The sequence below is a fragment of the Mercenaria mercenaria genome, chromosome 17 (assembly GCF_021730395.1).
Source record: "Mercenaria mercenaria strain notata chromosome 17, MADL_Memer_1, whole genome shotgun sequence".
NCBI classification, from domain to species: domain Eukaryota; kingdom Metazoa; phylum Mollusca; class Bivalvia; order Venerida; family Veneridae; genus Mercenaria; species Mercenaria mercenaria.
The window spans coordinates 60,690,995-60,704,151 of NC_069377.1; the positions used below are offsets into that span (position 1 = coordinate 60,690,995).

At 35.4% G+C, this 13,157-nt stretch overlaps 1 protein-coding gene across 1 annotated transcript; it reads left to right on the plus strand.

Annotated features, from left to right (window-relative positions):
• The first annotated feature begins 267 nt into the window (after nt 1-267).
• Nucleotides 268-4,359, plus strand: LOC123537228 (uncharacterized). Its single transcript, XM_045320869.2, has 3 exons — nt 268-338; nt 1,555-1,845; nt 3,561-4,359. The coding sequence occupies exons 1-3, from the start codon at nt 268-270 to the stop codon at nt 4,345-4,347; spliced, it is 1,149 nt and encodes a 382-aa protein (XP_045176804.2). The 3' UTR covers nt 4,348-4,359.
• Nucleotides 4,360-13,157: the final 8,798 nt, after the last annotated feature.

Here is a 13,157-nt window from a genome sequence, read left to right on the forward strand (position 1 = left end):
CTGGAGATGCAGTATGATTTTATACTAATAATGTATGTTAGTAAACTCTCTCACTACTAAGTCCTGATTAAGTAGAATGTGTAAGCCTGCTTGACATTACCAATGTTCTGAAGAAGCAGTTTTCAGTCTAAATGTGTGAAAATAGTTTACTTTTTATCTTTTTAACAGGACACTACATCCGAAGTGGGTTTCTTCCTCCAACACACCTAGTGCAGGTGGCAGACCTTTGTACGTTATATCCGTGACCAGCTTGAGTACCTTAGAGATATGGTTTTACAACTACACAGATGGGCTTACATGCTTCATGTTTCACAGTCTTCAGTCAAGAGACGATTAAGGTAGTGTATTATTAAAAGATATTAGTTAAGATTGACTGTAAGGAAAATAGTTAATTTCTAATTAAGTTGTTTCATATTATTATTAGCTTCAACTATTGTCGAATACCACATTGGAATCCTGAAACATTCCAGTAACAGCTCTAGCTTCATTAGATATGCCATATTTCACTATCAATCAGCAAAATAGTCAAGCACTCTGTCTCCTTTGACATCTCTTGAGAATATACACATCTTCAGCATATATTTTAGGAAATGTATTTCCTTTTCAAATAAATGTTGGTGAATAAATATTGATGAGGAAAAATTCTTCACAGAGATATATCCAAAGAAAACCTGTAGATTTTATGTACAATGTAGTTGCTTCCATTAAAAAACAATACAAGCTGGCAAAATGCACCAAATTAAAAGTAACACAGCTCTCAGGTTAATACTGTGAAATCATTTATATTCGTGGGGGACTAATTTTCGTGGATGTCATGGTTGACTGAATCCACGAAATTTAATCCCAAGGAACAAGTAAAATTCCCTTTCATTTTATATTTAAATGTTGAAATCCACAAATTCATATGCCCACGAAATTTAATGATTTTACAGTACCAAGAACTTGTTATATTGTTGTTTTTTATGCCCCCCGAAGGTAAGCATATTAAAAGCGCACTGTCCGTCCGTCAGTCCAGTAAATTCTTGTCCGGGCTGTAACTCTTCCATCCATAAAGGGATTTTGGAATAACTTGACATAAATGTTCACCATAATGACACAACGTGTCATGCGCAAGACCCAGACCCCTAGCTCCAAGGTCAAGATCTCACTTACAGGTCAAATGTTAACATGATCTGTTTCTTGTCTGGTCCATAACTCCATCCGTGAAGGGATTTAGAAACAACTTGGCATAGATGTTTACCATAATGAAACGACATGTCATGCGCAAGACCCAGACCCCTAGCTCCAATGTCAAGGTCACAATTAGAAGTCAAACGTTTCTTGTCTGGTCCATAACTCTACCATTTATCAAGGGATTTGAAAATAATTTGACACAAATGTTAGCCATATTGAGAAGATGTGTCACACTAATGACCGATGTCTCCTAGGTTTGGTCATAAAATGACCTGTGATTTTTTTGTGCATACAACTGTAGCATTCTTGGGCCTACTTCGTGGGCATTTCTCACCAATAGTGACAGCTCTTGCTTTATGTTGAAATACCATTGTTTTTAAGGCTGTATGGTCTAAACATCAGACAAAGATACTCAACTATCACAGATGAGCAGTTAGATGAAAGGGTCACACAGATTACTCGAGACAACAATGCTCTTGGGCAGAGAATGGTGCAAGGCATGCTGCGAGCTGAGGGAACCCATGTTCAGCGGCATCGCATAGCTGAAAGTTTGATCAGGGTCAATGACGTTGCAGTTGCTATGAGGTGGTGCACATCAATACGGCGACGAGTGTATCAAGTTTCAGGCCCAAATGCATTATGGCATATTGATGGAAATCACAAACTTATTAGGTTAGTAAAATTCCGTAAATGTTTGATAATGATCTAATATTCAGCTTCAGTTAACAAGGCTATCCAGACCTTGTCTTGCATGTCAGTCCAGGCTCCATGGTATATGCCGAAAACATTTGATAAACAGTGTGTGCAATTTTATCAGAATAGCTTGGATATTATACCATTGATTGTTCTCAATCATGATTTATCTGTAAAAGGCACATTCACTATCCAAAAGAATGTGCTATTACACACATTCAGAAGGTTTAAAAGTACAATGTATAAGTTCATTTTGCTATCTTAATTTGATTTTGATGTAAATTACACAGTTTGCTTGTTACAAACGTGTTAACAGGATTTATAGATGATGAATTCACATTTCTTACATACATAGGAAGATCTTTAGATGATTTGTAGATGTCCATAATGAATTGACAAAATTAGGCCCTTTTTGCATCTGTCAGTAGCTGGGTCTTACACATTGCAGAGGGCAATAGGAAGGAAATTTTTATTTGCCCTTCAGGGTTTGAAACGGATAATTTTGCACATTTATTGTAGAGCTTTTTTAAGCTTGACTATCATGACTGTACAAAGTATATGGAGAGCTATTCTACTCACCCTGACATTGGAGTCTTTCCGTGTCCCCACCTTGATTAGTTTTTTAGCTCACCTGTCACATAGTGACAAGGTGAGCTTTTGTTCACCCTCCGTCCGTCTACAGTCGGTGTGTCCGTCCGTCAACAATATCTTGTCTGCATGATAGAGGATTCATTTATGATCTTATTTTAACCAAACTTGCACACAGCTTGTATCACCATAAGATCTCGGTTCATTGAACTGGTCAGATCCCCTTATATATGTGTTCCAGAGTTATGGGCCCTGAAAGGGCCAACATTAACTATTTTGACCTTGTCTGCACAATAGCAGCTTTATTTACGATTTGATTGTTACCAAACATGCACACAACTTGTATCACCATAAGATCTTGGTTCCTTTCTTGAACTGGCCAGATTCCATTATTGGTTCCTGAGTTATGGAAATTTGCCCTGACTAGGTCAAAAGGGACTGTTACAAGAAAATATTTATCCTGATGATATTTAGTGTGTATATCTATGTGCTCTATGTCACAATTTGATCATATCATTTTGAGCAATGGTACTCATGTGAGCGATGCAGGGCCATCATGGCCCTCTTGTTTACACTCATTTTTCTCCTTATCTCTGTAATAACTTGATGGATTTGCTTCGAACGTCAGCATTTGCATTTGAGGTTGCTTTAGACAAAATTGAGGACAGTGTGACTAAAAGTGGAAGTAGAATGTTCTGTTAGGAAAGAAACATAAAACTACATACTAAACATGGTTCTCGTGTATCTTGCACAGAAAGCAATGTTTGTTGCATTTTCATTTGCCAAGGTCAACTTGTACTTTAAATATAAAATTTTATGTGATTTAAAGCAATATCTTCTGTTAGAAAAGAGATTTTTCATTGAAAATACGTAAGTTGTTTCAGCTTAATAACGTGAGTAAGGAATGAAACTTTTTTGACTAAACTCACATCTAATCATCTATAATGAAAATGTAAGTGTTTTTCATAGGCAGAGAATGCTTTCAAGGATCAAAAGTTTATCCCATTTAGAGGGCATAGCTCTACCTTATTACTGAACTTGCTTGTTTTCTTGAAAAAATGCCTTTAATAAATATATAAAAATAATCCTAAGATCTGTTCTTTCAGATGGGGTTTTGTGATTCACGGAGGTATAGATGGTTATTCAAGAGTCGTCACATTCCTTAAAGTTGCCTTGAACAACAGATCAGAAACAATGCAACAAGCCTTCTTTAGTGGTACAGATGCATATGGTGTGCCATCTCGATTGCGATCCGATCATGGTTTGGAGAATGTGGGTGTAGGTGCCTTCATGATTGCGCATAGAGGAGCTAATAGAGGTTCATTTATCTCAGGACGGAGCGTTCACAATCAGCGTATTGAAAGGTTATGGAGAGACTTGTTTCAGTCATGTACAACTGTATTCAATCGTTTGTTTCATCACTTAGAAAGCACTCAACAGCTGGATCTGTCTGATAATGTTCAGCTCTGGTGTCTACAGTATGTTTATCTGCCTAGAATCCAAAAAGCCCTAGATAGGTTTAGGGAAGCCTGGAACCACCACAAGATGACTTCCGAGAAAGGAAGAAGTCCACATCAACTTTTCATTGAAGGAATCTTTCGAACTGCTGGGAATGGGCAACGAGGTGTGAATGATCTGCTGTATGAACCGCCAAATGAGACCCTTGACCCACCTGAAAATGAATATGGAGTTGAAGAGGGAAGTGTTGTTGGAGCTGAAGAGGGACGTCTTGTTGATGACACTGTCGCTATAGAGCCACCCGTTGTTGATCGACCCATAAACAGTGATTCATATGAAGTTCTTTGTCAGACCATTGACCCGTTAGATGGAAATGGATTAGGTGTAGAATTGTATAGCCAGGCATTAGAATTTTGTGTTGCTAACCGTGCATGATTGCCATGTACTGATGTAGCTCTGTATAATAAATATAACTTGCTTTGAGATGATTCATGCATTTTCCACTCAAAACAATAGCTAACGCCAAAATTAGAATATGTTTGTTTACTGTCTACTCACATACCTGCTTAAAAAAGCTGCATCCCAAAAGTTTTTATAAGACAATGCTGGTCAAGTTTTTTTTAAGCTGTGGAATAGCAAGTGAGGCATATATTTCAGCCTTTATACAATTCGTCTAACTTTTTCAGAAGAAATATCCTGATGAAAAAAGAATTACCCACCCACCTACCTACCCAAGTGGATCAGGAGACAGCAAAAAAGACTTTTTTAAATCATTAAAATTTTAAGTCTTGTGATATCAAAACATACGGTTCATATAATTTGTCATTATTCGCATGATATTTGTTGACACATTGAGTAGTTCTAAGGCATTTATACTGTCATTAAATATTATCATCAGCACATTTTCTTTTCAGTTTTCTAACTGAATTTGCTCAACTGCACAAAGTATATGGAGAGCTATTCAACCTGCACTGATGTCAGTGTACACGCATTTGTTAAAGTTTTGTTGTACTTACACGTAATCTCTGTTTTAAATTGACAGATATATTTCAAACTTATTTCCAACTTAAAAAAGTTATTTTTCATTGTCTTGAAATGTATATTACACAAGGACTATGATTATTTTCACACCAATATTTATTGAATTATATTCAATGTTTACTTAGAATTTGTGCTAAAAACATTTTAGATTCAAACATGATATACTTGTTCCACATTAATACCTGTATCATATGAAACTAACAACATAACGCTGACACGAATCCTCAATGAATGAAGCCCCCTTTTTAATTACACGCAACTAGTGGTGGTGGGGGGGGGTGGGTGTATAGAAATGGTCCTTGTCATTTCATGTCCACTCCGTATCTCCTAAAACCTGTGAAAGATTTTCATGAAACTTTGGTCAAATGATAATCTCATCAAGACGATGTGCTGAATTAGCCATGCTGGGTCAAAGTCACAAAGGTTTTAGCCTTCCATTTTGTGTCCACTCTGTATCTCCTAAACCTCTTGAAGGATTTTCATTAAACTTGGCCAAATGATTACCACTTCCAAGAACATTCAACTATGTCAACTCAAGTCAAGGTCATAACTCAAGGTCAGAGGTTTGAGCTCTGTTTCTCCTTGAAGGATTTTCATGAAACTTATGTCAAATAATCACCACTTAAAGATGATGTGCAGAATTCATAAGTCAGTCATGTCTGTTCAAGGTCACAGCTCAAGGTGAAAGGTTTACCCTTTCACTATCCATTACAGTTGCGGGGGATTTAGCTGTCTTAAAGACTGCCTTGTTTATAACTATCAAGAGTTGTTCTCCATTATTAGACTATGTGTTGGGCACATCTCCCATGGATAAAACTTACTTGTAGTGTCTTTGAAATGGACAAAATAAATGGTATGTGCAATATATCTACAATGTAACGGCTCAACACCTGTACTAACAGTATTTACTTTATCGATATAATGAAAACTGAAAATGAAGATCCTTTCAGAAAACACTGGCCCTAATTTACAAGTAATTTCACATATATTTCCCTTATACTAGAATTGTTTAGTCTGGGTTTTTTTTAGCTCACCAGAGCCAAAGGCTCTTGGTGAGCTTTTGTGACCGGTCAATGTCCGTAGTGCGTCATGTGTTGTGTGTCCGTCAACATTTTCTAGAAAAAAAACTTGAAAACTACTGGGCAGAATTACACCAAACTTCACAGGAACGATCCTTGGGTGGTCCCCATTCAAAATTGTTCAAAGAATTGCATTCCATGCAGAATTTGGTGGCCATGGCAACCAGAAGGAAAAACTCTTTTTGACCAAACCACAGGACCAAGGACTTTCATATATGGTGTGTAGCATCATCTGGTGGTCCTCTACCAGGATTGTTCAAATTATCCCAAAAAGGTCAAATATGGCCCTGCCCTTGGGGTCACTGTGACCTTGACCTGCTGACCTACTTTTTATACGCCCGTTTGAAACAATTGTTCATCATCATGAGACAGAGTGTCATGCGCAAGAACCAGGTCCCTAGATCTAAGTTAAGGTCACACTTAGAGGTCAAAGGTACAAGAAGAGAAACTTTGTCTTGAGCATATCTTCTTCATGCATGGAGGGATATTGATATAATTTTAGCACAAATGTTCACCAACACAAGGTGGAGTGTCATGCACAAGAACCAGGTCCCTAGGTCTAAGGTCAAGGTCACACTTAGAGGTCTTAAGGATATAAGAATGAAAACCTTGTCCGGAGCATTTCTTCTTCATTCATAAAGGATTTTGATATAACTTGGCATAAATGTTCACCACCATGAGACCGTGTGTCAGGTGCAAGAACCAGGTCCCTAGGTGTAAGGTCAAGGTCAAACTTAGAGGCCAAAGGTCAGATACAAGAATGACTGTCAAAAGCATTTCTTCTTCATGCATGGAGGGATTTTGATGTACCTTGGCACAATTATACACCATCATGAGACGGAGTGTCATGCGCAGTTCCCTTCTTTAGAATTACTTCCCTTTGTTGTTACTATAAATAGCTTATATTGTAACTGTTTCATTACTAATCGTATGGAAAAATCGAGACCACTTTCCTGTAGTACAACATGCATGCTACATCCAATTTTGAGGTGTATTTTGACCAGTCTCTACCTGGTAAAGATTTTTGTGTGGACTTTCAATTTTTTCTGTTTTTTTTAGATTAACTTCCCTCAGTTGTTACTACAAATAACTTATATTGTAACTTTTTTTATAATTGACCATAGGGAAAAAACAAGACCACTTTTCTGTGGTACAACATAGATGTTACTTTCCAATTTTAGGGGTATTTTAAGGTATCTCTTCCTGGTAAGGAGTTTTTTGTGGACTTAGAAAAACAAAAGACTTACAATGATTACTAAACGACCACAAAATTAAAATTCCATTGCAAATACAGGTGCTAGAGTAAAGAAATTGGCTGTGACGGGCGTATATTGTGACATTCTGGCACTCTTGTTGTTTTTAAGATACAACCTTGTAATTGGATGACATGTACAGTTTTGCACACCGATCGTAAAACTGAATTTCATTGACCATGAATGTGACCTAAAGACTTTCTTAATATTTTAACATCCGTTTGACATTTGAAAGATGTAGCTCATATTACTCAGGTGAGAGATCCAGGGTCATCATGACCCTCTTGTTTTCTTTTTTTTCCCTAGTGTCTTGTGAGCTTGAAGAACATAAATTTATATGACAAAAAAAGCACAGGTCAATGCACTCATTTTTAGCTCTACTATTCAAAGAATAGGGAGGCTATTCTACTTGCCCTGGCGTCAGCGAGGGCTTTCTTGGTTAAAGTTTTTCAGTAACCTTTGTTTTTCTGTCATATCTTTGTTACTATCGCTTATATCTTACTGCAAGTTCAAATAAACCTTATCCAGTAAACAAAGTATGTGCAGTGGCAGGCCCATTATACTTAAGGTCAAGGTCATTAAGATGTTATACTTCGGTTACTTTTAAGGTTACATTTTGTCGACAACTTATGTTTTTCTGTCATATCTTTGTTACTATAGCTTTTATCTTGCTGTAAGTTTACATAAACATTGTCCAGCATACAAACAAGTATGTGCAGGGGCTGGGCCCATTATACATAATGTCAAGGTCACTAAGGTGTTTACTCTGGTTACCTTTAAGGGTTAAGTTTTTATGCAACCTAATGCACAGGTGAGTTTTTCTGATCGCCCGTTGTCCGGGTTCTGTCTGTCAACATTTAGCTTGTGTATGCAATAGAGGCTGTATTTTTCAACTGATCTTCATGAAATTTGGTATCAATGATTACCTTGAAGAAATCTAGACAAAGTTCGAAAATGGGTCATCTGGGGTAAAAAACTAGGTCACTAGGTCAAATCAAGGAAAAACCTTGAGTATGTGATAGAGGCTGTATTTTTTTTTTTTAATTGATCTTCCAGAATTTTTGTCAGAATGATTACCTTGATGAAATCTAGGCAGAGTTTGAAAATGGGTCATCTGGGGTAAAAAACTAGGTCACTAGGTCAAATTAAGAAACGTTTTGTGTGCGATAGAGGGTGTATTTTTCGACTGAGGTTCATGAAATTTGGTCAGATTGATTGCCTTGATCAAGTCTATGTCAAGTTTGAATGTAAGTTGTCTTGGCTCATAAACTAGGTTACTAGGACAAATAAAAGATAATACTTGTTTAACCTCAAGATTTTTTATCCAATTATAATGAAAACTGTGGCCATGAAATCACGTTTACACTGTTATGTTGTGTTTATCAGGTGAGCGACCTTGGGCCATCTTGGCCCTCTTGTTCTGTCATATCTTTGTAAATATTGCTTATATCTTACTTTTAATCAGTTTTACTGTTACTTTATTGTGTTACCAGAATGTTTTGAAAAATAAAAAAGGTATAAACTGTTGAATATGTTGCTCTTTCCTTACTAATAGCAGTGAATGAATCCATGCTCTTGGACTGTCATCATGTACAACATATCATCAAGGGTTTACGTCTTGAAGAAATGTTTGCTCAGCAAAACCTTTTTGTAAGTTAGCACATAAATCAAGTTTAAACATTTCTGCAACATTCTTTGCCCATTACAGTAAATAATTGTTGACTTTCAAAACAGTCCTTGTGCTGGCTTGTCAATATTCTCAATTATGCTATTTCAAGTGCCATAACAGAGCTGCTGGTTATCGAAATGTGTAAAGATGATATGTCCATGAAAGTCCTGACTGTTATGTGAACATTGAATAAGAACTGTTATTAAAATGGATACTATCAATCTGAGTTATTGAAGGGTTATAACTATACATTGCGATCAAGTTTGGTTAATATTTGACAAAAGCCGCTCGAGTTACCAAGCAGACACTTATTAGTGGAGTAAAGGAGCTTCATTTCTCAAATTTTATTATATTTTTGAAGAGAGTATCTGCCCAAGAAGATGTAAGGTGAACAACTTTGAACTGACTGCTAAAGCCAATATAAAGGAAGTGTTAAAAAAAAAAAAGAATTCAATAGGCCCCTTTTCTGATCCATGGACTGGCAGACAAAAATGATCAGATGTTTCAAACTCTGTCATCAAAAAAGAGCATGCAAATTTTTCTAATGGCTTGCGCTGGACATGTATTATAGCCTGAAGGGACATATTTTGTTATGACCCCGGTGCCTGTCGGTCCATCTGTCCATTTGTTAGCAATTTTGTGTACGCTATGTAACCCAGAAACCCTTTCAAGGATTTACAAGAAATGTTAACTGCTTGAAGGATTTTAAAGGAACTTGGCACAAAGTTTTGCTGTATCGAGACAACATGCAATTATTGATATTTTAAGGGCCATATCTCAAAATAGGGGGTGGATCCAGAAGGAAAATAGAAGGTGCACAAGTTCATTTCATGGTAAAGACTTTTGCAAGGTTTCATTAATTTTTATGTAATTCATTTCTATCTAATCTAGGTACATCACAAGGTGAAAATGAACATTACTATGACTGGGACCATTACTCTGGAAATAGGGGACGGAGCCAGGTTAAAAATATGTGTTCAAGTTTCTATCATGTTTAAGGATAATACAAGGTTTCATCAATTTATATCAAATACTTTTTGTGCTGGGCACGTCACAATGTTTTTGGACAGACACAGAAAGACCAACTCTACATGCCCCACACTCGGTGAAGTGGGCATAAAAATATTTAGGGGAAATATAAGCAATATATATTTACTTCACTGTAGAAGTGTGCAGATATACGTTTGATCTTAAGATTCATTCCGTAAAAGTGCCCAGATTTATGGAAGAGTGAAGATATATATTTAGAACAAAAATTCCTCCAGAAGAAATTTGTTGATCTGGATGTGGGTTATGGAAATCACTTGCAGATGATAAGTTGCATGAGTAAAATAAACCAATCTGTATGGTATTTGAAATTATACAATGTATTTGATCTCATTTCTACTAAACATGTTATAATTTGCAAGGAACAAAAGACAAAATACATTATTAACTTTTTAGTATATAATATTTATTCATACTACACTAAATATAAAATTTATATCATTAAATAGAATTATTTACAAGGAACAAAAGACAATATACATCATTTACTTTCTAATCTTAGTATATAATATATACTAAGTTCCATGAGAAATCCTGCTTTCCTGCCCAAAATTCAAAACTGAGATAACAAAATATTTACAAAGATAAATGAATTACAACATATTAGTTTCTAGTTTCTGCAAAAACATAAAAAAATAATGATTTTCCAGTATTATGCAATAATGATATAATTTCACTAAAACAGGTTCTCATGGAACGACCCATAGTCATACTACATACAACATAGCATCAAAACCATTGAATAGAATTTAAATTATACTTCTCAAAATAATTACTTGTAAAGGGCCACCAGAAGCTGAATTTGTTTTGTTAATGATCAAGTGTTTCAGGGTTGTGACATTGCTGAAAGAAAGGATTGACCTGCTTAAAGGTCATATACATATTTGGTTCCTAATGGACATCCTACTTCATGTTTTCTGTAATTTATTATGAGAAGTATATAAAACATGTATAAGTTACAGATACACGCATATACATATAATATAATTCATTTCAAGTAATACGTGATGGATATCTTACTACAAGACAGAACTACAAAGTACATATATATATTCATATTGGGAGGACATTTTACGAATGCAAACCTCGGATTATTTAATGATATGGTAACAGCCACTGTCTGATGTATGACAACATGTATAAATTTCAGTAAAATCTAAAATGAAAGTTCAGTACACTGATTTAGTTCAAATACTTATTTAAGTATTAAATTTGGAATGTGAGATTATGACAATGTGAGATTCTGTTATGATCTTAACATATACTTCCACTTTGTCTTAGCTGTTTTCTGGTGAGAAACTATGTTCTATGCTAGGTATTTGACCCTTTAATAGTAATGTTTAAAAAATGGCATTTGCTTGGTGTATTCTTACAGTGTTTCGCACTGTGTTGCAAAATTTAAACAACTTGTACCATGTCGTTTTTAGTGAACTATGTATAATTTATGGTATTCCCCCCACACCCTTACCCCCTGTAAATTGTAGCCAAAGTAGGTTAAATTTATAGTAGGAACTGAATTCTGTTCCAAAAAAGAGGTACTCTATTACGGGTCTAATACTTTAAACAAATACCTGTACTTTATCTAGCAGATTCAAGGAAAATGCCAAGTACCTGTTTTTATTATCTAGAAAAAATAAACCTGTGATCAAAAATCATTCTATCATGGCTCAAATGATACCAAGTTTAACAAAGAAGATGGGATAAACAACACTTGATGCGCTGACTGATGAACATTATGATGTTTATTATGACATCAAAGTGTCACATGACATCCACCTCATCACCCCTAACGTAACAAAGTCCACCATGATATTTATCAAAATATATAAATGAGCATGTAAGAATGAAAGTAATCAAGGCCCAGCTGTGGTTTGTTATCTAATTTACCATGGTTCATTATCCAGATGCTTCAGTATTTATCCACTCCAGCTAATACCCTTACGGTTCATTTCCTGCGCAACTGAACTGTGGACCGTGATAAATAAGAATACAAACCACATTATGGCCTTGGTTATTTGATAATTAAAAAATAAACCACAAACATATGAATGCAGTATAAATAAAACATTATTCTCAAAATCAGAGCATAAAGACAATTGTAAGCAGCTGTGTATTTACTTGTACAAAATCAGTTATTACACATACCATATGAAAATACACTGTGCTTAGAAACAAAAAGGGAAGAGGAAAAGAAAAGGTGATTTGCACATTTAATCATTCGTATTTGTAAAAAAAGCATCAGCCATTTAAAAAACAAAGCTGTCTGTTGACAGAGTGCTCGACTATTCACAGAATTGATGTAAGTATGGATCAAAATATGACCAGAGATATTTAGAAAGAAACACCTAACGTTCTTGACGTTGTCAAGAAAACAAACAATGTACCTGTATCTTAAGCCTTGCACTATTTGGCAATGTGTAATGAATTAGTAGCTAAACTAATATCTTTGTCAAAAAAAGACATAAATGAGCAAAAATTCTTGTCCTAATAATGTAGGTGAGACTATGATGATAAATAAGTGGTCAAAGTTTCAAAGCTATTAACAGTTCCCACAAAATATGGACTGGTATGAAAATTGAACAAATTTTCAAGTCCAAAAAAGGGTAAAAATTCAGCCAAATATCTTTGACATAGTTATATACTCTTAACTTTAGATGAAGAACATAACGATGAACAAGTGTTCAAATTTTGAAATTCACATGCCAAATAGATTTGACAAAATGTGGTCCTGTACAAAAGCTGAACCAATTGCCATGTCCAATAAGGTCCATAATTCTGCCAAAATACATAGCAATGACAAGAGTCATGTACTTAACAATATGGGTACAAGTCGTACAGTTACTACCAAGTGTTCGCTTGCAGGTAAAAACTGTTACAATAAACAAGTGATATGTTCCAAAGTCATGTCACAGTTTACACAAAATATGAACTGGGAAGAAAAACCAAGATTTGTGAGTTAAAAGGGACCATAATTAAGATAAAATGCTTAATAGAGTTAACAATTTCCGCAGTGATCCATTATCATTCTCAGAATAATAAACTTTTACAGCTATCAATGCTATCTTGTAGATGTGAATAACATTTTGCTAGTTCAATGTGAAATGTTTCATGAATATTCGATTTAGGACTTACTGTAGTAACTGTATGACTTGTATC